Raw genomic sequence first — 26727 nt, 5'->3', positions numbered from 1 at the left:
TATTATGCTGAAATGGTATCTCTCCCCATTCTTCCTTATGTCTCTACAGATGAAGCCCCACCACAAAAAATCCCTCCTCCTGCCAAACAGTAAGAAACCGGCTTGCTCACTACGCCGTCCCTCTCTCAGAAGCAGCGGCAAAGGCATCCCCTTACACATCTTTCTCTTTGAACTCTCCCGGAGCCTCTCCAGGTCTCGCACCTTGTGTCGTTCCAGTGCTGGAAGAAAAAAGAATCAAATAAGAATAGCTGGTGTATAAGTGATTCTCTTTGAAAGCTATCAAACAAGCTTTCAGTAGTACACTGTGAAAGAAGCAACAGGAACCCCAAAGTGGATCTCCGGAGTAAACGGAGCCCATTTAAAAGAACAAAAAACAGAAGCCCCAGCTTGCTCTGTTCGCCATGTTTCTTTGGCCCTTATCACACATGAGACTGGAACTCAAATCCAGAGCCAATCCGAACTGAAGGGGAAGCGGAGCTAATTTGAATCAAAGGCAATCCACGTGATTAATTATCACACGTGAAGAATGAAATTGTGGTGATTCCTGAGTCAAAGCGGAGCAAGTGCACATTAAATTATAACACCGGTACATAACATGCAGATTCAACTATTCAAATTGGGACGTTGCGCATGCTCAGTGGGTCTCTGAACGCATGGTGAACCTTTGCACTTCCGGGGTGAAGAAGGGGGCCACTTCCTAGTTCCAGTTTCATGTGAATGCTAGCCTCACGTGAACGATGGCTTCATGTTTCTTCCTCCCTTCTGTTTTCCCATCCCTGGCAGCCAAATTCAAATGGGTCCTCCGTGTCAGAGCCCCCATTCATTTCAACCACATCTACATCTATCCTCCTGTCATTCTCCTCATCCATTTCAGCCACATCTACATCTATCCTCCTGTCATTCTCCTCATCTGTTTCAGCTACACCTACATCTATCCTCCTCCTCCTCCTATTATTACTATTATTATTATTATTATTATTATTTTAAAAACAATGGTTTTTTTATTATAATTATAATTATTCTCCATGCTCCCTAAAGTACCACCTCCCTGAATCCAAACTACTCTCCTTCCCTTTGTAACAGTTGCCTTCTCTTAGGTTGCATCCGCACTGGGGAAATAATCCGGTTTGACTCCACTTTCACTGTCCTGGCTCCGTGCTATGGAATTCTGGGAGTTGGAGTTTGTTGCTCCCCCAGCTTCCGATGGCCCCCTCCATTGCTCCCATCTCTCCCCCCCCCCAGCCTCCTATTTCATTCCCTCCATCCCTGTCATCTACATCTAAATCTACCCTTCTGAGCACCGGAAGCAAATGAGGCAAAATTGCAGTGCAGCATCATGAGAAATGTGGGACTTTGGAGGTTTGGGGGAGGGGGGTAATACCAGGACGGAAGCAAAGCTGCATTCCACACCAGACCAATTCGGAGTGAAATTGAAGTGAGCTTAGAAGCTATTTTTGTGAATTCGCTTGTTACCGAATCCACCAAAATGAGGAGTCACTTTGGATTGACTGCGGAAGCGCCTCGGAACAACCCCCCCATAGAAAGCAATCAAATGAGATAATACATCACATTTTAACGTGAATTCACATGGTTGGACCTGCAGTCGCGTCGGATCAGAGCTGCAAAACCCTCCATGTGATAAGGCTCCTTGTCCAGGAGCTAAGGGAGTTGCACTGTGCTGAGTCAGAGCGATGCTCCACTGGGCTCAGCATCACTTAAGGCTACAGAAGGATGGTAGTTTCAAAACAGTGGTGTTACAGAAGACACACAAGACCAACATGCTCTTCTCCTTGGCTCCTGGCAGCACAGGTTTCACTGTCTTGACCACTGTGAATGAGTGGCCAGAGACTAATATGGAAGTGGAGGACCATCTGAGTTTGGCATCTTCCTTTTGTGCCACATCCACTGGTCTCTGACTCATTTGGCATCATCTAGGCTGCTGTACCAGCAAGCTTGAATATTCTGTCACCTGACACCCACAAAGGCCAGTCTCAGCACACTATGTCCTATAAAACCCTGGCCTTAGACCTCACTCCTCAGTCTTCCCTCTAGAACAAGACTGGGCACTGCATGAGGGTCAGGGGCTACTTGCCCAGCCCAGCCCACAAGCCACATTCACCACAGAGCTGAAATATTTAAGATTGTCCTTTGCGGTCCGTCACAAAATGGAAAACATTGTGTTGCTTTCCTGTCGCTGTTTGGAGAGGGACTGCAGCAGAAAATGGAGCTATTTGGGGATAGTGTGAGGGTTCTGGGTTGGTGTGCAGTACAGATGTGTAAGACATCTAGGGTGACATGACCAGAAGAAGGGGAACATTGGTACAGAAACCACTCTTCAGACTCTCTAACCTTGCACTGTTTCAGTAAGATGTAACTTTTGCCACTCACTCTCCTCTCCTATCCCAATGTAACTGCCACTCTTTTCTTAAAATACAAAACTGAGAAGTGGCGAGCACTGCCTCAAGCTAAACTTGGTTGGGCTTGTTTAGAAGGCCGCAATGCTTCCAGTTTCCTTTCAAGCGCCGGCATCTTCCTATACATAAAACGCACACCTCTCGTCAGCTTGTCTGGGCATTAAGTGATTTGCCAGAAGTGATAATGAAAAGGGTGCACAGACTACGCTACAGTTTGAAAGGGCAACCCAACAGAAAGATGTTTTCTACCTGGCTGTAAAAAGGTCCCCTCCTGGAGCTTCTTTGTGGAGATGTTCTGGCTCCGCACTGCAGGGAGACCATTTTCCTCCTGAATTCAAAGAAGGGGGGAAAGTTTATTTTGGGATTTTGTGTAAATAAAATTTAAAAAGGAAAGAGGGGAGAGATTGGCACAACTTAATCTGCCACAGTTGGGTGACCTGAGGTGTTACAGAATGAGCACGGCCAATGATCAGAGAGGATGGGCATTTTCAAAAACCTCAGGGGGATGGAAAACTAAGTAGGGATGATGGGAATTATCATCCACTACATCAGTCATGGGGTGGGTTTGCTCTAGCCAGGGCACACGATGTTACTGCAATACAAAAGAGAGTTCTGGCTGTTGGTTTTGGCTGAGGATGTGCTGGAAGGAGGGTGCACCTTTGAGTACACATTCGCACAACCTCTGCATGCGTTTTAGGAAAAGGAAAAGTGAGAAACAGCAGCAAGGAGAGGGTTGGGGAGGCTGATGGTGGGTAAGGGACGTTTACAAAACTCTACGCACGTCTTGCCTTCCTTTTATTGATTTCTTTCTTTTTAATTTCTAGACTTGCTTTAGATTATTGTGCGTGTAAATCGTTTTGCCAGACTTCTGCAGGAAGGATGCTGGGCTGCTTAAAGCATCCCCTCAGCTCCAGAAAACAGGATTAAGACATTTGGATCCTCAGCACGTAGGGATCCTAAGCTCTCTATGGAATGTTTGCACAGGAAATAATAGCACAAGAAAGGCAGGAAAGGATACTGTGACAAAGTACCTTTTACCTTTGATACCCTCCTGATAAGAGGGAAAATTTTAAAAATGCAGAAGTCAGTTGTGTCATTTGGTCTGGTCTAGTCTAGTCTAGGGAGGGACTTTAGTATATCCAAGGATCCCTGAATGCCGTGTGTCTCTGTATAGCCAGAGATATCTTGCTGCCTCATGTATGCTCCCCACCATGGATTCCCCTTTGCAGTCAAGGCTGAACCATTAAACACAGAGGACATGTCTTAATTTTATGAATCTGAACTTACCCAGAAAGCCTGCACAATGCAGATGAAAGAGAAAGACCCTATTACAACAGCTTTGCCTCCAGGTGTATTAGATAACAACGCCTATCATCCCTTGCTAGTGTGGCCCCTGGGCACTGTGGTCAGACACATCTGGAGGTCACTGGATTGGGTGTGACTAACACAACTTGGTGAACAGAGAGTTATGAATTTGTTCTAATTTCACTCCCCGTTACTTCTGCCGCTAGCAGCTGGCAAAGATAAATCTGTTTTTTAAAGAGGCTTTCTTTTTTGAAAAACAAACCCATCCAGGAGTTCCTGAGAGGATGCCGCAATGTTTACAAATCCACAGTGAATGCAAACCCAATGTCAGAGCAGATGTATGAGAGTCTACTTTTTCCTACTCCGGGGCACAAGATGGAAACGAGGATCTTATGTGTGAAAAGCTAATTCAATCTCCAGTCGGCTCTGGAGTCAAATGTGTACAGGGCTGCTGAATCAGCAATGGGTTGTCACGGATGCTGATAGCAATAATAAGATTTTCAAACCGCAGTGCCACAGGGCGAAGAAGCTGTGCCTGGCAAAACATAGGCATGGGTTTCTCTCCCCTAGCCCAGCTTCTCAGTGCACACAGTCAAAGTGCTGCAAATAGACTGTCTGATAAACACCCGTGTGGGAAGAATTTTAAATGACTTTGGGTCCCCTTCCGAAGCTTTAAAACCTCTGCCAAGGAGAACTCCGCTCCCGCAATGCCCAGATTTGGAATATTACAGCCGAATAAACATGACACGCTAAAACACTTATGTGAACTCCAACATTCAGTCGTAATGAGAGACAGAGATGGGCCAAAGCAGATGTGACATTAAAACATCCACAGGAAGCTCTGGCTGAAGTGAAGGTGCCGCTGGTTTTTGTAATGGAGGTCGGGGGGACTGTCTGAGTGGCAGCTTGACAAATGTCTACAGGCAGAGCCTTGGTAGGAAATGCAGTGGCAGCTGCTTCTTTGACAAAACAGGTTTGGGAGTGCCATAGAAACATGAGCTCCCAAAGATTGGTAAATCAAAATAATACAGGTCTCATTCTTAATTTACCTGCTTAAAATACCTGCAGAGGATTTCAAGTTCAGTTGCAGTCTTGAAAACAACTAAAGAAACTAGGGCGGGTTACAGACCACCGAAATGCGGCGGTCTGCTGCCGCCGCCGGTTGCTACATCCAGGAACCGCAGCAGCCAAACAGCACGGTTCCCGGACGCAGCAAAGAAGGAGCACGAAAATCGTGCTCCTTCTTGCTCCCTGGAAGAGACACCGCAAGGTGCTAGTTGCACACTCGTGGCGTCACTTCCGGGGTGCAACGTGCAGACGCAGAGCATCCGCTACGTCAATATGGCGGCGGCCGTGTGGAACGGCCGCTGCCATTTGTCATGGACTCTGTCCGTGATAGGGTAAGGGGTGTCTGGAAGAGACGCCCCTTTTTCAAAATGGGACATCCTATGAACGTCCCTTATGGCGGTGTGTAACGCGCCATGGTCTGCTTTCTCAGGTGCATCAAGTACGCCAAGTCTATGGAAGCTGATGCTACAACATCTTTCACTCAGTTAGTCTCAAAGGTGCTACAAGATCCTTTTGCATACTCTCTAAATGCATATGTCTCTAAAGAAACCAAGAGCTTAATGCTATTTTTGCAAGACCTTGAAGTGTCTAAAATGGAGATTTTCACAAACCTCACAATTGTTTCTCTCTCCCTGTTTTAAGTCTTCAAATAGACTCCAACTTATGGCAACCCTCTCCTAGGATTTTCTTGGCCAGAGTTATTCAGACAAGGTTTGTCACTGCCTTCCTCTGAAGCTGAGAAAGTGTTACTTGCCCAAGTTCACTTGGAGGTTTCCATGGCTGAGCTATAGGTATTCGAACCATGTTTTACCACAGTTCTGTTCCAACGTGCAAGCTACAAAATTGCACAGGCTTCCATTTCTACTTGGAATAAAAATTTAACTTCAGGGATCTATGCATCTGTCCTATAACAAGATATCTCTGGCTATACAGAGACACACAGCATTGGGGGATCCTTGGAATACACAAGTCCTTTCTCTGCATATGCACATCACCAATGGCAATGGCAAGCATTTAGTTCCCGAATAAGTATCAGGCAGGTTGGTTAAATGCTACGAAAACAAAGCTTGCCTTGCCCTGCAGCTATGGGATGTTGTTTCTTCCCACAGATTTCTTGGGACACTTCCAAGTCATCTTGTCTGCACATTATTTGGGTTATTTCCAGGTCTTCATCTTCAACAGTTGAACTCTGAAGGGGCAAATACAAAACAAAATGTTGAAGGCAAACTGAAAGCAGAGGATCATGGATTTTAAACTGTGCATTAAGGAACAAACTACATATCAGTCTCTTAAGTTGGTTAAGATTTGAATAGAGGGTGCTTTCTAGTTTTGTCACACCAAATATGGTGGGAGCAGCCTTTCAGTAACAGTAAAACTGTTTCCTGAAGTTGTTTCAAATGCAGACTTTCCTGGTGCACAATCCTCCAGAAGTATGGACTCCCATTTGCATTTTTCAGCCATAGCTTATGCTGCCTGTTGTGGAGTTGCGGAGTTCAACATCTCAGGATTGTGAGTTTTCCCACCCCCAAGTTTAATGGGACATGCTGTGGATTGCACCTAGAACCTGCATGCAGAGACTCTGTCACCAAATTTATATGACCAAAGTCCATCAAGATGCAACTGCCACAACAGGATTTACTTTGTCACTTTGACCCCAAGTAGCAGAAGAACCACGGCACCAACACAGCATTTTTCCATACCATGCTTTCCTGCCACTTACCTCTAGTTTTAAATGTTCATGAAAAGCTAAAGAGTCAAAAAAGAAATCCGAGTCAGGAGTTAGAAACTCCTCAAATAAATCCAGAGAGGAAGACGGGGAATAGGCTGCCTCCTCTAGCTGCCTCTGAAAGAGTAACACGAGAGAATCAGAAAGAACTGTATTCATCTTCTACAGCAAGGTGATTTTACTCCAAATATACTGTCCCTGTTCTTACTGGGCATAGCAAACAACATGCTTCAATAAAACACGACAATAAATCTGAACCATCATCTTTCAACTATCATCATCGTCAGACCTCAAACTATCTCTTATGCTCCCTGCTCTTCAAAAGTCAAGGCTGGTTTTACAGTCTGCAGCTGTAATTCCCTGTTAAGAAATTGCCTCTTCCCACTCCTGGAGGTCTTTGGCCATGGATGCTTCTGTTAGGCTGGGCCTATGTCTCCCCACAACCCCAATGGTTTAGAAAAGTGATGTGGGAAGGAGGAAGCAATTGAGAGAGAGGTTTTATGTGTGTATATGAGAGAGAGAGAGAGAGAGAGAGAGAGAGAGAGAGAGATGGGATATTTCCATTCACTTTGGGTTCTGACTTTTGTATTTCTTATAGCATTTCTGGGTTTGCTGCAGTGTACAGTAGTCCTGGGGGTAAAAAGAACCAAAACACTACCCAACCACTTTTGGAAATGTCCGCCCTGGTGTAGCAGTTCTGCCTCTCCAGACGTCAGCCTTAAAACAGACAGATACCCACCCCATCAGTTACTTCGAAAAGAGTTCCTCTGATTCCTCTCTGGATCTTCCCTCAAGCTATTCCTGTTACCAAATCCTGGCTGGGAGCCAAACATCAGTCTTTGCGGGTCTCTCTCTGTCTCTCTGTCTTAATTGTCTGGTTGTCAGTTGCAGGCTAAAGCGCCGCATCCCAGGGAACTGGGGAGGGATGGGGAAAGAGCAGGAAAGCCAAGAGAGATGTCTGGATTCCACACATTTATCGCTAATAACCAGCCACACAGCATCGCAACTGCACATCGCGTCTGCGCGGCCTGCAATCTGTCAAATGTAGAACCAGCTCACCAGCCTTACATGACAGCTAAGCGGGATGTCAGAAGTTACTGCTCTGTTGACCAGGCTCCTCTGCATCAATGTATGGTAGACAGAGGCTGGGCAAAGGCTGGTGAAGCGAACGAACAAGAGCTGTGTGTGCTCCAGCCTCAACACCCTCTAGAAAGCAGCAAGCTAGGTTGGCGCTTTTGACCGGCAGAGGCGTGAAGCCTTTGGATTGGCAAGGCCAAGAACTTGGAAGTGCCCCTTTTTCAAGGTGACTTTTGGAAGGGTCATAAACAGTCCAGGTTATTGCCAGAGAGAAGTATATAATCTGAAGGGGAAACCAGAAGAATGGTCAAAAAGCACAGCCAAAGGTCCAATAAATGGTTTGAGTGATGTGGCTTCTTGTTGTATCAGAAAAAGAAAAGCGGAAGGAAGGGGAGAAAAAAGAGAAGCTACGGGCCTGAACAGACAGGCCAAAATAAAGCTGTGTTGGGTCACTTTGAAGGTATGTTGTTTAAATGACACACACATCATAAGAGACCAGAAGCTGCACCAAAGCTGTGCTCCAGTCCTTAGGACTGGACAGTGGCTTTGGCACGGCTTCCGGCCTCTTAGGACGTATGCATCATTAGGACGTATGCAGCATACCTCCAAAGTGACCAGAAGCAACTTTAATTTGGTCTGTCTGTTCAGGTCCCACATTGCTGTTGCTGCTAATAGTAAGCTCCAGCTGTGAGAAACTGTTGCTGAGGAATTTTTCTTGCTCCTAGAGATATTAAGGAAAATGGCTCCCTCTCAATCTATGCCCATAAATAATGCAGAACCGTGGTTCTCAAACTTTGGTCTTCCAGATGTTATGGACTTCAACTCCCAGGAGCCCTAGGCAGTATGGCCAATGCTGATGGATTTAAGTAGTTAAAATCCCAAACATCTGCAGAACCAGAAGATGAGAACAGCTCCTTAGAGAATTTTTGGAAAAGCTTTCTGCACATAGCTCTAAAAACCCACAACCTTCTAAACCGCAACCCGATAAGCAATGTCATATCAACCCAATTCTTCCTTTGCTTTGTTTTTAATAAAGCTGAGACAGTAGGAGAGCTGGACGTTGAGTTCGGTGCCAAGGGAGGTGGAGGTGGAGGAAGAGTATCAAGTAATTTAATTACTCATAGTTGCTTCTGGCAAATATTGCAACCCGTGTCTATCCTTCAGGTGGTTTATTGCCCTATAGGTTTTAATTAGGGACTATTCTTGTATAAATCCAGGCGCTGAACTGTCCTCATGGTCTAATAAACCTTGCAGACATGTTGTAAAAAGACAGTGGGGGGAAATGATACATCAGATTTCCAAGTGTTCTATACAGGAAAGCACAGGAGCTCAAAGTTTAATAAGAGGAAGGAAGGAAGGAAGGAAGGAAGGAAGGAAGGAAGGACAGAAGGGGAGAGAGAGCTTATGAATCTATATACCCAAGTTTATAAAGCAAGGGGTGGACAAAGTGCAGACCAACGACTACACACAGGTCCCTAAGGCCATTTCAATGACCTCTGAGCTTCTACATTTCTCCGTACTACCTCCAATGCTGCTCCTGATGCCTCCAAGATCTGTCATTCACATTTGAAATAGGTCATGGATCCCCTGCATGCAAACCATTTGGCAACCAGAATACCTTTTTTTAAAAACTGCAAGAGGACTTCTAGCTAATTCCAGCTTCATTTTTTCCTCCACATTTTTGGCAGTCTGTGTAGCCCTGGAAAGTTCCAGGGGGCAAAATCTGATCCCTTGATCCACGGAAATTGCTCACCCCTGCAATATAGACTTGGGCTCTTTGCCACTGTAGGAAGCCCCAAAGAAATAAATAAGGGCATTACACAAAAGTATGTGTCCTGTCTGTTTCAATGGGACTAAGAGAGAAGAGGCTAACAGTGTGGGCCACATCTCCTATAATTTCAAGATGGAGACATTGACCCAAACCACACTACTGCACCTGCTGTTGCTGCGCTATTGCAAACTCTCTTAGTTTGTCTATTCTTCTTTATTTGTGACTTTTGCCATCATGACCATACTCTGATGTTTTATGGCCACATGTCCCAGTGTTCATCTGTGACATGTTGGGAGTATGGTAAATATGTGTTGGGGGTGACCATACTCTGATGTTTCATGGCCACATGTCCCAGTTTTCACCTGTGAAATGTTGAGAGTATGATAAATACACAGTATGTGTTGGGGGTTATGGTGGTAAATCACCATTAAAGTTTGGAACGGACCACTAACATTTCAAGGAGTTCTGTTAGTTGGTTGCGTTGGGGGGACACAAAAATCCTTTAGTGCCTCAAAGCTTATGCCTAATAAAAAATGGCTAGCCTTTAAGAAGCGACGAGATTCTCTGAACCGGAACGGTTTAATTAAGGAAGCAAGCGGGCAAAGAAAAGAACCATAAATCAAATTGCATACCTTGCAAAGGTCCTCAAAAGTGACAGAAAGGGCCGCATTCTTGCGCGAGGTTACTCCGCATGTGATTAGGTCCTCATTTGTTGGAAATTGGCTGCTTTTGCCTATTAATAAATTATACCATGTGAAACTAAACAACAAGAAGGGGAGAAAAGAGGGGGAAGGAGGAATTAACATGCAAGGAAAAACACCCTTTCTAAAGGGCTTGGCCGCCTGACAGTGTATCAAAATGAGTAAGTCGGCGGATGATGGCAGCAGAACCTACACAGCCTTGGAAATAATGGCTATTAAGAGCTCAGTTCATAATAGCCAGGGACATCAGTCTTTTCAGAGAGAATGGGTAAGGGGGGGGGGGGGGGGAGAAATCTGCAATAAATGATTTCTCTGTAAAGGTTCCAAATTATTCACTTTTTTTGGACGTTCTCATTTGCCATGTACTTATAACCAAACAAGGGATTGCGAAGAGCAAATACTTGGCACCCAAAGCAGAGCTTTCAAAGCCATTAGCTGGATTAATCATCGTACGCTGCCACCCCCTTCGCTGAGGCAAACAGCCCCCCGCTTCTCTGCCATTTTGCAGGATCCCACTGGGACTGCTGTTCCTTTACAATTCTATTAAGCAGAAATTTTCTGGAGCTGCGTTCGGCAAAGCCAAAGCTCCGCCTGCCGGCCACTCAAAAAACAATAGGATGGAGACACTTACTGTATATACTCATGTATAAGTGTAGATAGTTTAGTCAAAAAATTGACCCCAAAAACCTGAGTCGACCTATCCATGGGTCAATATGAGTACCATACTACTCTTAATTCATACGCCAACCTCTGATCAAAGAACGTAATCTGTCTTGGAAGCACCGATTCCCCTCTATTCTCTCATCCATCCAGCCTTTAGTGTGAGCGCAAACAGTGATGTCCGCTTGAGTTTTGTAAGTTGGCTGGCATCGTTTTCCTTTGCTTCATTCTCTACATCCTTTGTTACGTTTTACCCTCGACTTATCCACGGTCACATCAAAAGCCACCATTCTGGCCCCCAAAATCTGTCCCCGACTTGTACATGAGGTCGACTTATAGTCAAGTATATACGGTAAGTGAATTTCATTACAACTAAAATGTCTGGGGCCACAGAGTGGTGGGAAAGCACGCCATGTGCATCTACTCCCAAGGTTAAGCAGGTTGGACACTGAAAGCCCTACAAGTAATCATTTCAGAGCACACTAGAAGTGAGCGGTAGCTGCAAGTAAACCAAAAGCAATGAATAGCAATACAATAAATTAAAAGCAATTGGATGTGAGGCTATGTCAGAGATGCTGTAACTCAGCCTAAGTCCATGGCTCATTGGCTCTTACTTTGGTTCTGGGGTCCCCCAAATCTTTTCAGCTCCTTCTCTGGATCTCTCTCCCCGTCACAGTAAAAAACCAGATTGTGGACTCCAATTCCGTTGCCACTTTGCTGTCTTCCTGCTTCACAATTCGGGGGGCAGCAACCGATTTGTTCTCGGCTGGTGGCACTCTCAAAAGCATCCCTGGTGCTTTCCGCCTCACTCTCCAATGTCCAGCCACTGCAAAGGTACTGAGGAGGAGGGTCGAGATTACCAGAAACGGCCTTTTTCGCCATCTGTTTCACTTCCGCTGGGAAAGAACGAGAGAAAAAAAATGCAATTTGCCTTTTAAAAGATTTTATGTAGTGGGAAAAGGAACAGTGACTGCTTGGCGACTGAATATGTGCTTGGCCTGAATAGATCCCAGGCCCAAAAAGAGTGGTCTCCTCCATACTGCACAATTATAGCACTTCGATACCACTTTCGCTGCCATGAGATTGGTAGTTTGAGGTATGGGATTCTAAATGATTCACAAAACTACAAATCCCAGGATTCCATAGGACACAGCCATGGCAGTTACAATAGAACCAAACTGCCGAGGAAAGAATGGGGAAGCTGTGACTATTTTTGTTGAAGCTTTTAAAAGAGAAGCATCCACAGAATATACTTCAGGGGTTTTTCACATGAATTTTGTGGTGTGTGTGTATTATTTGAATTCATGTTACAAATATAAGAAACAGACAGGAGAGAATTAAAGCTTTAATGAAGAGAAGTTTTAGAGACTATGAAAGAAGACCTTTGATTTCATCAAAGTTGATTAAAATAACTTTAATAATTTGATTAAATTATTTTGTTGATTTAAATTATTAAACTGTTAAAACATAGAAGGTATTTCTTCCAGTAGCTCAGAAAGGAGACAACATAACCTTTCTGCTAAATACATGCGCTGTACCAGGCAAACAAAATTACTTTTTGACAGCTGAACATTTGATTTAGGAATTGCTCTTTCTCTTGCCTTCTATTTTGCTGTGGTTTGGGAATTCCAGTCCTCTTGTCTAATGTGTTTTTCAAGCCCACAGATGAAGTGGGAAGATCTAAAAACTTCTTCCAAGTCATCGTTTCTTGCCTTGTGCTGCCTTCCTGTGGCCAGTGTGGTCACTAACACAAAATCTGTCACAACCATGAAATGAACCCCATTTTATGCAACAGGTACATAAAACAGAGCACTGAAAGGTTGCACTGTGGATTAGGATTCCCAGAGTCCTACAACCACCATGGCCCTATGTGTGAAAAAAGACACACTATAAAAAAGAATGTAATTTTGTAAAGCAATGCATAGGAAGCGGATTTACGATCCCAACTCCTGGGTCCATCTAGCCCAGTACTGGATGGCTGCCTCTGTAAATTGTTCTCACAGATCCTTGATACAAAGAGGCCTTTCCCATCACCTATTACTTGATCCTTCTTCACTAGATATCCCAGAAGGACGGACTGACTTAGGAAGCAGCTATTCTGGTGTTGTCTACTTTGTGGAGAGCAACTGTAAAGGATCCAACGGCTGCCACCAAACCTATTTTCCACAACTGTGGGTTATTGGGGGCCAAACCTGTCCTCAACTTTGTTTTAGAAACCAGAAGTCATTGGAACGTTGCCACCCGTTTTAAAAGAAAACATAGCCCAAGCATACCATAGAATCACAATAGAGGACCTAGAAATGCCTAGAGAGAACAAGGACACAAGAATACGATGGGCAGAAGGATGGAACCAAGCACGATATGGTGATACCTGCATCAGATTTTATTCTCCATGGTAAGACCTCATTTCCCATCCCTTCCTTGAGTGTACTTCCACTTTTCTGAAGATTAAGTTTTAGCCACAAAGGGGCTATGGAGGAGTTGCTTCTGTTTTAAGGAGAACTGCACATCTTGATGCATGTTCCTCCTTCAATGAAAAGAAATGCTTTTATGATTATAAACCTTGGATGTCCATGAAGGGACCAAGAGCTGTAGAGATGAACTTGGGTTGCTGCCTGCTTCCCACAAGAGATGTGATTCTGAGTCCTGGGTTACCATTGGTCCAATAAAATAAAATAAACACAATCATACTCACTTGTCCAGGCAGGCTGTGCCATTCTCCTCTCCTCTCTTCTCAGACTTGCTTCGTACATTTCAGGGACAGATTTTGAAGAGATCCTGTCATGTCCAAGTTGTACGAAGAGGGTTAACAGGAAAAAATGTGAAAGAGTTTTTAAAATCCCATAATACCAGAAACGGCCGAGCACTTTTAATGGTTTCTTGTGGGTTTTTCGGGCTATGCGGCCATGTTCTAGAAGAGTTTATTCCTGATGTTTCACCCGCACCTGTGGCTGACATCATCAGAGAAGGCATTCACTGAAGATGCCGGCCACAGATGCGGTTCCACCAATGTGTATGGCATTCAGGAGCCATCTCCATATTTTTTGGAACAGTCTTCCTTTGCACCTCCAGCTGGAGAAAGATCTCACCCCTTTTTATAAAGAGTTGAAGACCTTCCTCTTCGATTTGCCAGATTAAGTTGCTGGAGTGCGCCTAAGATGGCGAAGATGGGTAGTGACCGATAAGGATTTTGTTTTTAGTACATTACTATATTATTTTAGCACTTTGTAGTGTTCTGTTTTATTATTCATTTTTGGTTATATTTTCTCCAGCCATGTCTGGGCTCTGGCACTCACTCTTCTGAAGCGTTGATTCCATCCACGAAGGCATTCCTGCAACGTGACTGGTTTGCGTTCTTCCTCCTCCGGACGGATACACCTGGGGGCAAAACCTGGAAAAAACATCACTCCAGACACTCAAGCCACAGTGGGAAGAGAAGGAGTCATACAGCTCTTAAGCAATGAAAAAGAAAGGGGTTCATTTTTGGTTTTCAGTTGATTGTCTAATCCTGAGTGTAGTATTGTTTTTCCTGACACACAGGATGCTAACCAAGACATAATAATGCCATCGATTCACTGGTGGACCACAACAGCTATGCTATGTTGTTCTGTTTATGGAAAGACAACCACAGAACCTTCTCTGTATCCTTTAGGAGCCCCATAAATGGGTGCAAATCTTCAACCCATATTCAGTTTCTGTGTTAAAGATCAACAAATTGAACATGACCCACCTGCCCAACTTCACCCAGTGGGTTTCCCTGGCCAAGTGGGGATTTGAACACTGGTCTTCAGAGTCATAGTCCAATACCCAAACTGCTAAGCCATGTTGACACTTTGCATCCTGCCATATTTCTTCTGTTGCTGGGTCATAATTTGAGCAGGCCAGTGTTAAGAAGATATTTATCCCTCTCCATGCTGTCTTACCTGATAGTCTGGCTCCAATCCTCCTCTGTCCCCAGGCCATTTGGGTGCTTCCAATCTAAACTTGTCCCAGCATGTGGTGTCTTGGCTTCTATTGTCACTGTTATGCTCCTTTTCTAGGACTTGGAAAGAAGGAATGGTCAGGGGTTGATATGTGCCTGGAAGACACAGTGGTGGAGGGATATAGTTTTTTCTCGGAGGGCCAACTGCTTTCCACAGGAGTGCCTGATCTCCGCTGAAGGGCACCTTAATACTTTTCAAGATGGTATCCACTTTCTCAGAGTAAGCCTTGAGAGAAGCTGAGAGACCGGGCAGTTGCACCCGCTGAGTCCCTGGAAGGGACTGGCACAGCTCACTGCGGGCTTCTATCTCATCCAAGTTCTTTTCCGTGCGGCAGAGAGACTCCGTTGCTTCTCGCAGCTTCGTCTTACAAACTGTTAAAGTTAGGACACATTTTGCCACTTTCTGATCAAACGAGGATTGGCTAACCTTGCCCCTGTTGTTGCCACAACCGATGTTCGGGCAGGACTGTCCAGGAGGACTCTGGGAGCACTCAGAGGAATCATTCAGCTCCTCTCTCTGGGACTCTGTTCTGGTATAGGAGGTGTTGCTTTCTTCGCTGCAACTCTTCTGATGATTTTGGGTTTTGGTGGGTTCTGGTGATTGGACTTTGGGCCCGTACCTTGGAAAAGTGTGCGACTCCCTTTGGGTTCTCGGAACCCATTCCATCTCTTCCTCATCCTCCACACTCTCTTCACATACATCTGAGTAGCAGGTATAGATCTCATTGATTTCAAAACTGCGAAGGCTCTCATTTGTGTCACTGGCGTCACCCAGAGTTGTGGGAGAGACATTCAGAACGGGACTGGACTGAGCCATGCGAATTACAGGCTCGGGATCGTGGACCATGTCACCTTCATCTTCATGAGAAGCAATGCATCTTGATGCACTGAAAGTCCTGGCTGAGAGATGGAGACAAAAGCTTATTCATCAAGAAAGCAAACATGGCATAAAGCGCTTCTGAGGCTCAATAATGCTACGTCCGAGGCAGAGATTCACACTGGTGTACAGGTGACAAACCTATGGCTCTCCAGGTGTTGCTGGGCTTTGGCTCCCATCATTCCTAGGCACACCAGTTGGGCTTAATGGGAACTGTAACCCAACAGCATTTGGAGATCACAGGCTTCCTAGTGTCTGCTCCAGTGCTGAGCCTTCCAATGTTGCTGGCTTTGGAAATGAAAGGCTATATTCTACAGCTTAGGGCCAGCACTGTCACCACACGGTATCCTTGAGCTGAGATCCCAGCAGGGCCCAACAGCACTTTAAGTCTAACTTGAACCCCTGCCTCTGTTTGCTTTCACTAGAGATGAATACAGATAGCTAGATGAAGACAGACAGAATGCTTTGCTTGGAAATAACCATATACAAGTAATGGGTTAGATGTAATAAATTCCTTTGTGCATATTTTAAGGCACAACACGGTTTCAGGACGACTGATGTAATGTAACAAGGGGAAAACCTCATCCATTTCCAGTATTACTGAAACTTTTAAAAAGCCTAAATGTCATGCAATGCAACCTTCTCTGCAGCATTTGTAATCAGGGAAAAAAACAACCAAACGGTATGGGAAATCCTCAAGTGCTATTCATTTATTTGGGAACTTTAAAACAACAACACTAAAGCAGCAAAGGGGCTGATCAGGATTATGGCCAACCGGGTGGACTGGGAGTTAATTTCTTCTCTTTATAATGTTTCTAGTGAAAACCCTACACCCCAGTAAACTCTAGTACCTTCTCTGGGCTGGAGAGTACCTCGTAGCCAAGATTGGCTTTGCTTAACTACCCCTTCTACACAGAACAAGTTACAAAGCTGACAGTACGTCTGTACCAATTTGGGTTGGCCCTTCTTGCACCTCTGGCATCTTGGCCAAGACAGCGGAGGCAGATGGCAAGCAGATGTTGATGTCAGAACGGGTCTCATTCTTCGGTGGTCCACAATTTTCACCGGGGGGGTTCCTGCAAGACTCAATCAACTCCTGTAATGCAGAAGCATGCTGTTACTGTATGGCCAATGGGGATAAGAAAAGTAGTTGTCCTAGTAGGACCTATTCATACAACTCAGTTATGCTGTCAGCATAGCAACTACGGGGACATAAGCCAAAATTTGGCTTGAATGCTGGACAACATACGCCTCCACCAGTACCTTATTCACAGCAGTATCTGACTATCTGTCCTCTGCACCACTCAGGAGAAGGAGGCAGAAGCAAAAAGTAACCAACTCCTTACTGTTCTCCAACGTTTCCTTACCTGTTCACCTAGAGGAGGTTGCCAGATGTGAAAGGGATAAGATCAGGAAAAGGAGAAGTTAATCTCACTCACCTTTAAGTCAGTTTTCAGAATGTAGCGAATGTCTTGCAGGTTCATGGTGCGCTGCTTTGGCTTGAACTCCAGGCCAGTCTTCACAATATCGTAATAGGGCTTGGGGAGCCTGGCATCAGCTTCTAACCATTGCCCAGAAACAATGAGATCCTTAATGTCTGACCCCTCGAGTCCATCCCAGGGAATGGTTTCTGGAAAATACATATTAGTGGGCACTCTGAGATGATGCTTAAGGCTCTGAAGACAGACAGAAAGGATAAGAGCTTGCTACCATTGATGCTTGGACAAGGGGCACTTGTTCATGTTGCAGCTACCGCCTCTGAGGGTTGGAGAAAGCCATTATAGTGAGGTTTATCAGACTCAAGTTTTGGACCCTGCAATTGCGCTAAGGAAGTGTAAAGAACGTTGCGAAATGACTGTTTTGCGCGATGTCTTACCACGTTGCTTGCTTTTCCGTCATTCCCCCGTAACGTTATGTTAGCGCTACAATAGCGTGATGTTGCGCGAAAGTTGCGATTTCCCTGTTGCGAAATAACGCATTGCGGAACTAGTTACTACACTCGCGCCTTCCTTTTGTCTTTCGCATTGCGCAACAACATATTTGCGCATGCACCTTGGAGGTTTTGGTGGCATCCTGACCTTTTTGCTTCCGGGGGGGGGGGGGGAGGGGGAAGGGGGGAAGTCCCTTATTGTATTGGTGGCAGGCAGAAGGGAGATGCAGATGGGCCCCTGGGGAAAGGCAGTGGATGATGGGATTGGTGGCAGGCAGAAGGGAGATGCAGATGGGCCCCTGGGGAAAGGTAGTGGATGATGGGATTGGTGGCAGGTCAAATAATGGGGGCAGTCAGTATTGATACATCGATTTATATATATTTATATATACATATATCTATATCTATCTATCTCTCTCTATCTGTTTATAAGTAAATATTCCCATAAGTATGTATTGGGCTGAGAGAGTGTGACTTGTCCAAGGGCTTTCTCTGGGAGGGTTGCAGGTCGAATTAGGGGGCAGATAGGGGGCCTAGGAGAAGGCAGTGGATGATGGGATCAGTGGCAGGCAGAAGGGGAGGTGCAGATGGGCCCCTGGGGAAAAGCAGTGGATGACGGGATGGGTTGCAGGCAGAAGGGGAGGTGCAGATGGGCCCCTGGGGAAAGGCAGTGGATGACGGGATCGGTGGCAGGCAGAAGGGGAGGTGCAGATGGGCCCCTGGGGAAAGGCAGTGGATGATGGGATTGGTGGCAGGTCAAATAATGGGGGCGGATAGGGGGCATAGGAGAAGGCAGTGGATGATGGGATTGGTGGCAGGTGAAATAATGGAGGCAGATAGGGGGCCTAGAAGGCAGTGGATGACGAGATTGGTGGCAGGCAGAATGGAAAGATGCAGATGGGCCCCTGGGGAAAGGCAGTGGATGATGGGATTGGTGGCAGGCAGAAGGGGAGGTGCAGATGGGCCCCTGGGGAAAGCGCCCATTTGAATATATATATATGTGTGTGTGTGTGTGTGTGTGTACACATACACACACACATATATATATAGTTATATATATATTCGCATACATGTATGTTCACGCATGCCCATTTGAATATGCAAGTGGATGACCCTCAGGGGCCCCTTTCAGTGGCAGCCTCCTAGGTGTCCGTGCAGGAAAGAGGAATGGGGCTGGAATGGGTGACCCCTAGGGGACCCTTAAATTTCTAGCATCCTAGGTGTTCTTGCAGGGCAGAGGAATGGGGCTGGAATGGATGACCCCTAGGGACCCCTTTCATTTGCAGCCTCCCAGGTGTCCATGCAGGAAAGAGGAATGGGGCAGCCTCCCAGGTGCTGGAGTGCATGACCCCGGGGGTTCCTTACATTGGAAGCCTCCTAGGTGTTCATGCAAAACAGAGCCACCCCCCTTCCCCGGGGGGAAAGGAAGGAAGGCCACCGGAAGGGAATGGGGTCAAAAAGCAGCCCAGCATCATGGGAACTTAGCAATCAGTAACTTTAGCGTTACGTCGCGCTGCTGCCTACTACACCAAACCATTTTGCAACACATTTCGCAAGATAACGCGAGACCATGGCCTGGCTTCCACTTTTACCCGCAATGCCCAAAAGGGGGAGGAATGACGCTTAAACTACGGGAGCGTTGCGCAACGGGCTCCCATAGAAATGAATGGCGTCTGGAAGAACATTGCGCTTTTGCGTTATTGCGCAACGTTCGTGACGCTAACATTGCACGATAGGCGGGAAAAATCGCCAAAAACTCGCGTCTGATAAACCTCAGTGTCAGATACTCTCTCCACCTCTTTGAGTAGCAAGGGGTTCTTCTGACAGTGCTGCAATGTTTAGTTTTGCATTTTCATGAGAAAGTAAACTGGATAATTCTGGGTCTTTTTATAATACAGTGGTGCCTCGGGTTACGAAATTAATTCGTAACGCGGCCGCTTTCGTAACCCGAAAAGCCTTCGTAAGCCGAATTGCCATAGGCGCTAATGGGGAAAAGCCGCGATTCCGTGCGAAAAAGCCGGAAAAAGCACCAAAAGTTTTTTCGTAACCCGAAAAAACATTCGTAACCCGAAACAATAATTCCCTATGGGATTTTTTCGTATCCCGAAAATTTCGTAACCTGGGTATTTCGTATCCCGAGGTACCACTGTATTTGCTTTATTTTCAGCCCTCAGAAGCAGCACCAAAGTGGAGATAAAATACTGAACTGGGGTGCTGAGGGCCAATGGCTATATAAGCCAAAGCAGGATCTGCAAATAGGGATTGAGAAATGGGGGACTGAGAATATGTAATGTCTTGGAGAAAGTATGTCTGCCTTCCACACTGCAACATTTATGCACTTCTCTGACACCACAGATTTCATCAGATCTTGCGAGACCAATTCACATAGTTGTGCTAAAATCAAGTCTGAATGACCCCTCAATCCTCTGCTATAAGTATGTAACAGCATTATGTGGTGAGCCCATAAGATTTTTCGCTGACTTAAAATTCAAATTTGCGTATTCCTAGTACTCCTTCTTCTCCGTCACGCTACTGAGAGAAAGATTTTGGCAAAGGTCTCTGAGAAGAGACGGGGAGCAAGGAAATTCAAGCACCTTGGAGGAATTTTTCTACACCATTTAATTTCCTCTAGTCATACCTGTGAGCGCCTCTTGCATCACCACACAGAAGCTGTAGACGTCAGAATGGGTGGTTGCAGACCTCTCGAGGATCACTTCTGGAGCGCACCATTTATAGAGCTGGGGAGGGATAGGCACCCGTGTCAGGTCACTGTGCTCTCCTCCATCCTTGCTGTCAAGAAGAGAAGGCCAACGTTCTCAGAGAAGGAAAGTTACACTTCGTGTGCATCTTATGTCCCTTGATAAAAAAAATCTACCAAGTGTTTATTATAAAGATAGGAAACATTCAGTTGAAAACAAGGCTTTTAATGATAGTTACAGGCCAATTGTCTGTATGGGTTGAGATAATGTGACTTGCCTAAGGTCACCTGGTGGGTTTCCATCGTCAAAAAAGGATTTGAACCCTTGTCTCCAGAGTTGCAGTCCAACACTCAAACCATTACACCATCTACCCCTATAAGTAGATTTCAGAGATACAAAAGAGGAGCAATATACCTCTGTGCACAGCATCATAAGGCAACCAAGAATGGGGACATGAAACACAAAAACATTTCCATGCACATAAATGCACACACTAGTTATTGTAACAATAGGCATTCTGCAATTTAATCAACAAATAAAGGACGTAGTGAGGAGAAGGGGAATCTTTACCTTTCAATCATGTATTCCAGGTTGGTCAGCTTGGCCTCTCCAGGCAAAACGATCACCACCGCATAGGAGTTAAGAGTGCGATGGATGAAGCCACAGAAGTGGAGGAACCTCAAGGCGTCATTCACCTGGAGCAGGATGTGCACAATTGTCTCTATGCGCACGACTGGGAATTCCAAGCGCTAGAAGACCAAAGGAAGAGGACTAAAGTTAAGAGAGCAGAAAAAGGACACTGCTTCTTAATATGAACGTCCACCATCTTCCGATACGCCAGAGGCAGGGCAGAAACTGGGCAGAAATCTTTCCAGAAGAGAGGAAGCAATTGTCTAGTTTTGTCTTCAGGGACATACTGTAATGGAAAAAGCTAATCCATGCAAGGATGTCCTCCACTGCTGAGAGAGAATCACTGAAGAACTGGGTTGGTAGAGATAATGACAAACTTGGCTTCTTCAAGACAAGAGGGAAGGTAGGGACAAAAGGAAGGAGGCAACAGTGAGCAGCCCAAGGTGACCAAACAAGGACTCAAACCCAGATTTCTGGACAGGGATAATGGGTGGTTTAGTCCAAAATATCCGGAGAACGCCATCATGTGGAAGGCTGTCGTAACCTCTGTATCATGCTTGAGAAGATACAAAAGATGGAGGTGATGCAACCAACTGTGGGGGGTCTTCTTCAAAGAAGGATGAGAAATCTGCAAAGCGAAGCGCTACTCTCAAGCATGTGGTTTATCACACAATAACCTCTATATGTCACGTTCTTTCCCTACCTGTTTCTGGGCAATGATATAATGAAACCCAGTTTGCATGGATTCCTTCTCTCATCAACCCAGAGAAACAGTGATCTGGTACAGAGAGCATGTCAAAAGGGTAAGAGTGCTGAAGAGACCCAAGTTCAAATTCTCATGCAAGTCATGAAACTCACCGGCTGACCTTCTACCAGTCATGCTCTTTGTCAGCCCAGCCTTTCTAACCAGGTTGTTGCGATGATAAAATGAAGCAAAGAAACCTTATAAAGTGCCCTGGACTTCCATGGAGGAAAGATGGGATACTAATGTAATGCATGTACAAAATACTGGGAAGAAATGAAATGCTTTACCCTCTCATGGAGGATGCTGTAGAGTGAGCCGAAGTTAACTCTCTCAAATACTAATCGAGTTTTCTCCAAGTCGCTGGATAAGCAGACAGCCAGGAGCAGCAGCAAATGAGGGTGGCGGAGTTTGCTGCAAAAGGAAATGAAAGCTCATTAGCTGTAGGGGAATTGAATTAGAAAAAAGAACATTTGCAGCCCAAACAAAACTACAGAACATGCCTGAAGCAATGGCTATTGCAGACTAAGGCAACTGGGCTGCTGACACCACGCAAGCTACTGCAACAGCCCAGCCAATGGTGGGAAGAGCGAAACACATTTCCTTCATGGTAAATTGCTGAAGCAATCATATTATATCAGTGCTTTATCTTCTGCACAGGCTGCCAGTCCATTTCCAGACCCAATTAAAAGCACTAGTAATTGGTCTTAATTATTGAAAAATGTAATCTATTTTACCACCCCCATCTTTAGCCCAGGCTCCCTGAAGGAGTGGTTTCTCCTCTCTAAATCTGTCTGGATGCTAAGATCATTTCTTGCCCCTCTCTAAATGAAGCAAGATGAATAGCTCCTAGGAAAATGGCCTCCAAGAGGCAACGCTGCTAGACGGATACTCGTACCTACTGCGCTCCTGTTCTGCAAGGAGTAGGTCAGCGAGGCGCAGTCTGCTACAGTGCTGGTGGGGCTTTATACTCAGCTCCTTCACGGTGACCTGGTTCCCACGCCACATCAAACTGCAAGATGAAAAAGGACACACATAGGGATTGCTCAAATGCTCAGACATGACTCACTTCACCAGCCCTTGCTCTTTTAGGGAAAATTTGTTTTCAAAATTAAATAGACGACTAAATGCTTACAGGTGTCTAAACACTGTGTAAGTTTTATTTTCAACCTCAGCAAGTTCTCAGTAATGCTCTTCATTCTGAGCACTATTTCCTGAGCACTATGAAGTTCAACAACATGTGAAGAGCAATAATGCATAATGTTGGGAAACAGAACTATCAGATTGGCCTATCCCACAATGTCATATGGCCACTGGGAGACATCCAAGGGGAATATAGCTTTTGGCTGATACGGTTCCTGGTCTCTGTGGCATTGGACTGATTCAACCAATCCACTGTAAAGCAGGTTCAAATATTCATGTGTGAAGGTCATACGTAGGGGATACAGCCATTCACATAAGTCTCTCACCAATGAAATGGTGATAATGGAGGTTCTATATGTATACAAAGTCTTAACTTCAGTCCCTCATATCTTCAGTTAGGGGGGGAAAAACCTCTTGTTGTGCGCTTGCGAAAGACCTTCACCCGAGCAACCTGTGAGTCTATCCCAATGCTCTGTTTAGAGACCTGCCTCTTGGGTAATAAAATGCAATGTTAAAAGCCCAAACAGTCACTTGAGATATCTCACTTGGTCATCATCATGTATGGCCCAGTGGGAAATGTGAAAGTTGGTTCGTCATCAGCCTGGACCACTTCTTTATCTCCAATTATGGGGAGCGATGCCAGGTAGCCCAGCTTGCCACCTGTGAGATAAAACTAAGACAAGGCAAAGAGCGGGAAAGAGAGAGAGAGAAAGAGAATAATTTAGATTTATTTTCACTTTCCCAGACTTTGCAAAGGAGTAAAGATTCAGAGGAAGCAGGACCCTTGTGCAGATTTCGCCCCATTTTTTTTTCCATTCACTGTCACCATTTCCAGAAAGTGATGCCCCTGTGATCATCATCACTGCTTAGTTTCAAAGAAACACATCTGCCACACTGCGAGTTCAATTCATCTAAAACATTCCCAATTCATTTTTTCTCCTTCCTACTTTGCTCCAAGCAAACAATCACTGGATCCCTCCATCTCACCTTCCCAAAGCCAAAGCTGTAAAGGTTTGGGGGGACACTGTTTCCACGTCTGAGAAGCCTTCTCAAAGGGCTGTCAGCTGTCCTGAGTATGGTAACAGGAGACAAAATAAAGGGTCTTTACTTATGCCATTCGCAAACACAGATGCAGTGGAGGGGCACACAAAATACGTTACAATGCAACAACCAATTTTATTTACGGTCTTTGACCAAGGTATCTCAAAAATACATTAATATTAACCAGTAAAAGCAAACTTACAAATATACCAGTACCATTACAATGCAACTATCCAAAAGCATATTAATTGTTGTTAAATGATTTTTATTTTTCCTGTCCCTGGATTTATTTATTTATTTATTTATTTATTCTGCCCCTTTTCTTGCCAAAAGACCCAAGGCAATTTTATGTTTTCATTTTAGTTGCTGTGAGCCCACGTCTCCACTGGAAGTCATTTATACAAATGGTTTACAAATGAAAGTATCGTCGTGGAATTCCAGGTTTCTGCTTTGTTTTCACTTCTCCCAATGGAAACAAATGAATTCGTGATAGTTTTAATCCAAAGAAGGGAGGAAGTTGCAAATGTTTGCAGGGAAAGAGCCTTCAGCCGCCACCGAAACACTTACCCTTGTGTGATACTCCCAAACTTGGAGAGGCTACAAACCAAGCCTTTAGGAGAGTCCACTTTCCTGAGCAGCTCAAAGGAGTTACTGTGGAGGGCAGCCTGCATGTGCGCTGTACAGCGCTGGATAAACTCTAGCATCTGAAACAGAAGAGGCAACACAGGACAGGTAGGCTTGGGGCACTTCTGGGTTTGAAAGCAGATCTCAGAAAGAGTGGGAGTAAAAAAAACCAACAACTTTACAACAATCGGTAGAGGTGGGTTTTTCAGTGAAAGGCATTGGAGACACACCTGAGCGCTGACATCTTTCCCAGCCGTCACTGCCCAGCTTTGAGGGTTCTTCCCGTTCTTGTCGTGGACGCGCAGGTCTCCGCCGGCGTCCAGCAATTTGCTAAGAATCGACTGGTCACCTGAGAAGGCTGCCGCATGGACTGGAGTGCTCCCGTCGTAACAACGGCTGAGAAAACAAAGGGACACAAGAGGAACAATGCACAATTTCTCTGTCTATGTATTAGTCAATGCTGCCATTCCACAATAAGACTGTTTACAGTGGTGCCTGCACATTTGCTGCGGTTTGGGGTGAAGGACCCTCGTGAATGTGGAAAAACCGCAAATAAAAAACCCACTATTCTTTTTACCTAAGGGAACACCTCTCTAGAAATCTCCAGGTCCTACAGCGCAACTCTATGGTGAACATCAGCCAGAGGTTGATCATGGAATCATGCTGGAGGACCTACAAATGCCTAGAAAGGTGTCTTCTCTAGGAATTTCTACGTTCTCCAGCACAACTCTATGGTCAACTTCTGGCAGAACAGATTAATCAAAACTGCAAATAATCAAATCTGCAAAAGTCAAAGCTGCAATTGTAGAGGGCTGACTCTCTCTCTATATCTATACACACACACACACACACAGAGAGAGAGAGAGAGAGGACTGGTCACCAAAAATGACTTTCCAATGACCACGATTCATCAGAAAGATATAAGATATCATAGGTATCTAGCTAGAAGATAATCACTGTCAACAGATTCCCAACTTATAAGATAAAGCATAAAAGGAAAAGAAGGGAAATAAGTAAACAAGCATCTAGGCACTAATACTGAAAAGTGTGTAATTCTAAACTAAGCAAAATGATAGCATGCATTTTATTTTGTGCCTTGAAATCACAAGAAGAAAGGAAGCAGTGTTGCTATACCACTTCTTGTCCCATCCAATATGATTTTATATGGTTCCTCCGGCACACTTTGTGGATCAATATCAAGGGTTGGATACCCATAGCGTCAGATGTTGGACTTCAACTCTCATTATTCTGGCCTAACACAGCTAGTCCACGGTCCAGAATTATAGGAGTTGAAGCCCAACAGTATCTGCAGTTTAGTTTGTGTGGGTTTTTAAAAGCAGTTGAACAACACACACTGTTGTTTTTCTCTGCCGGACTGCGGAAAACCCATATCAGTTTGGGAACCCAGCGCAGAACAAGCGGATAGCTTTATACTTACTGATTTGGGTCCGAACCATAATCCAGAAGAATGTCCACAAGTTTCCCAAGACCCAGCAAGGCGGCTGTGAATAAAGGTGTCTGTCCCAACGAATTGACAGTGTTGGCAGAGGTCCCTACAAGAGGCAATAATGGAAATGCAGATTTATCTAAACTGTGTTTATTTATTACCTGAGGGAAGAGCTATTTGTCTTTATTCATGTTCTTCAGAGTTTATTCGTGTGCCTTCATTTTCTTGGCAAGATTTGTTGGGGGGGGTGCCTTTAGCTTGCGCTGAGGCTGAGAGAGTGTGACTTGCCTAAGGTCAACCAGTGGGTTAGCATGGCCAAGCTCCAGAGCTATAGAGTCCAACACTCAAAGCACTACACCAACTCTCTCCAGGAAGTGAGGGTTTGATTAAAGAGAGGACTGGCTTCTTAAATCTGTTATTAGACCATTTTTAAAAAGGGGTTTTTTTTTAGCGAACCACTCAGCTTGTGGTCTCTCCCTCCATCCTCCCCATAAAGGGAAGGCAGAACGGTCATCAATGGCAGAGGAAGGCCCCATTGACCCAGTGGAGGGGACCCCACTGCATCTGGGGGCACCCCCTGACAGCTTCCCGCTCAGGAGAGACCACTCGGCCTCCTCCTCGTGGTTCGCTCGACCGACCACTTTCGAATGCACTTCTCTAGTGAGACACTATAGAAATGATCCCTGAAAGTATAGTCTTGGCCTGAGCTGAAGCTCCAGAAAGGCCCAGCAGAGGCAGCCGGGCTTCCAGGCCGAGGGGAGCCAAGGGCCAAGTCCCCCTCGGATGCCCTTGGCCTGGCACCCAGGGACCCCCAGGGACCCATTTTGGATTCGGGGTGAAGCCCAGATCCAGGCAAGGCCAGCAAAGGACTCCTGCGGCAGCCCAGATGG

At 45.3% G+C, this 26727-nt stretch overlaps 1 protein-coding gene and 1 non-coding gene across 2 annotated transcripts in view; both read right to left on the bottom strand.

Moving 5' to 3' along the window:
- TEX14 (testis expressed 14, intercellular bridge forming factor) overlaps positions 1 to 26727 on the bottom strand; it is a 54224-nt gene that overhangs the window by 11231 nt on the left and 16266 nt on the right. The window contains exons 4-23 of the mRNA XM_042442607.1: positions 25829 to 25943; positions 24621 to 24786; positions 24334 to 24470; positions 23713 to 23794; positions 23271 to 23398; positions 22481 to 22594; positions 21873 to 21996; positions 20781 to 20959; positions 20150 to 20301; positions 17021 to 17211; positions 16530 to 16677; positions 14646 to 15604; positions 14019 to 14113; positions 13418 to 13500; positions 11337 to 11618; positions 9994 to 10094; positions 6508 to 6630; positions 5859 to 5976; positions 2664 to 2742; positions 156 to 218 (exon numbers count right to left, since the gene is read on the bottom strand). Coding sequence (XP_042298541.1) covers positions 156 to 218; positions 2664 to 2742; positions 5859 to 5976; positions 6508 to 6630; positions 9994 to 10094; positions 11337 to 11618; positions 13418 to 13500; positions 14019 to 14113; positions 14646 to 15604; positions 16530 to 16677; positions 17021 to 17211; positions 20150 to 20301; positions 20781 to 20959; positions 21873 to 21996; positions 22481 to 22594; positions 23271 to 23398; positions 23713 to 23794; positions 24334 to 24470; positions 24621 to 24786; positions 25829 to 25943 — 3439 coding nt within the window. The remainder of the gene's footprint in view (positions 1 to 155; positions 219 to 2663; positions 2743 to 5858; positions 5977 to 6507; positions 6631 to 9993; positions 10095 to 11336; positions 11619 to 13417; positions 13501 to 14018; positions 14114 to 14645; positions 15605 to 16529; positions 16678 to 17020; positions 17212 to 20149; positions 20302 to 20780; positions 20960 to 21872; positions 21997 to 22480; positions 22595 to 23270; positions 23399 to 23712; positions 23795 to 24333; positions 24471 to 24620; positions 24787 to 25828; positions 25944 to 26727) is intronic.
- Positions 26292 to 26536, bottom strand: LOC121917167. The gene has a single exon (XR_006100971.1). It is a non-coding gene; the product is annotated as a small nucleolar RNA U3 (small nucleolar RNA).

This window comes from Sceloporus undulatus, chromosome 11, assembly GCF_019175285.1.
Source record: "Sceloporus undulatus isolate JIND9_A2432 ecotype Alabama chromosome 11, SceUnd_v1.1, whole genome shotgun sequence".
In the NCBI taxonomy this organism is placed as follows: domain Eukaryota; kingdom Metazoa; phylum Chordata; class Lepidosauria; order Squamata; family Phrynosomatidae; genus Sceloporus; species Sceloporus undulatus.
This window is presented reverse-complemented; position numbering and strand designations above follow the sequence as displayed.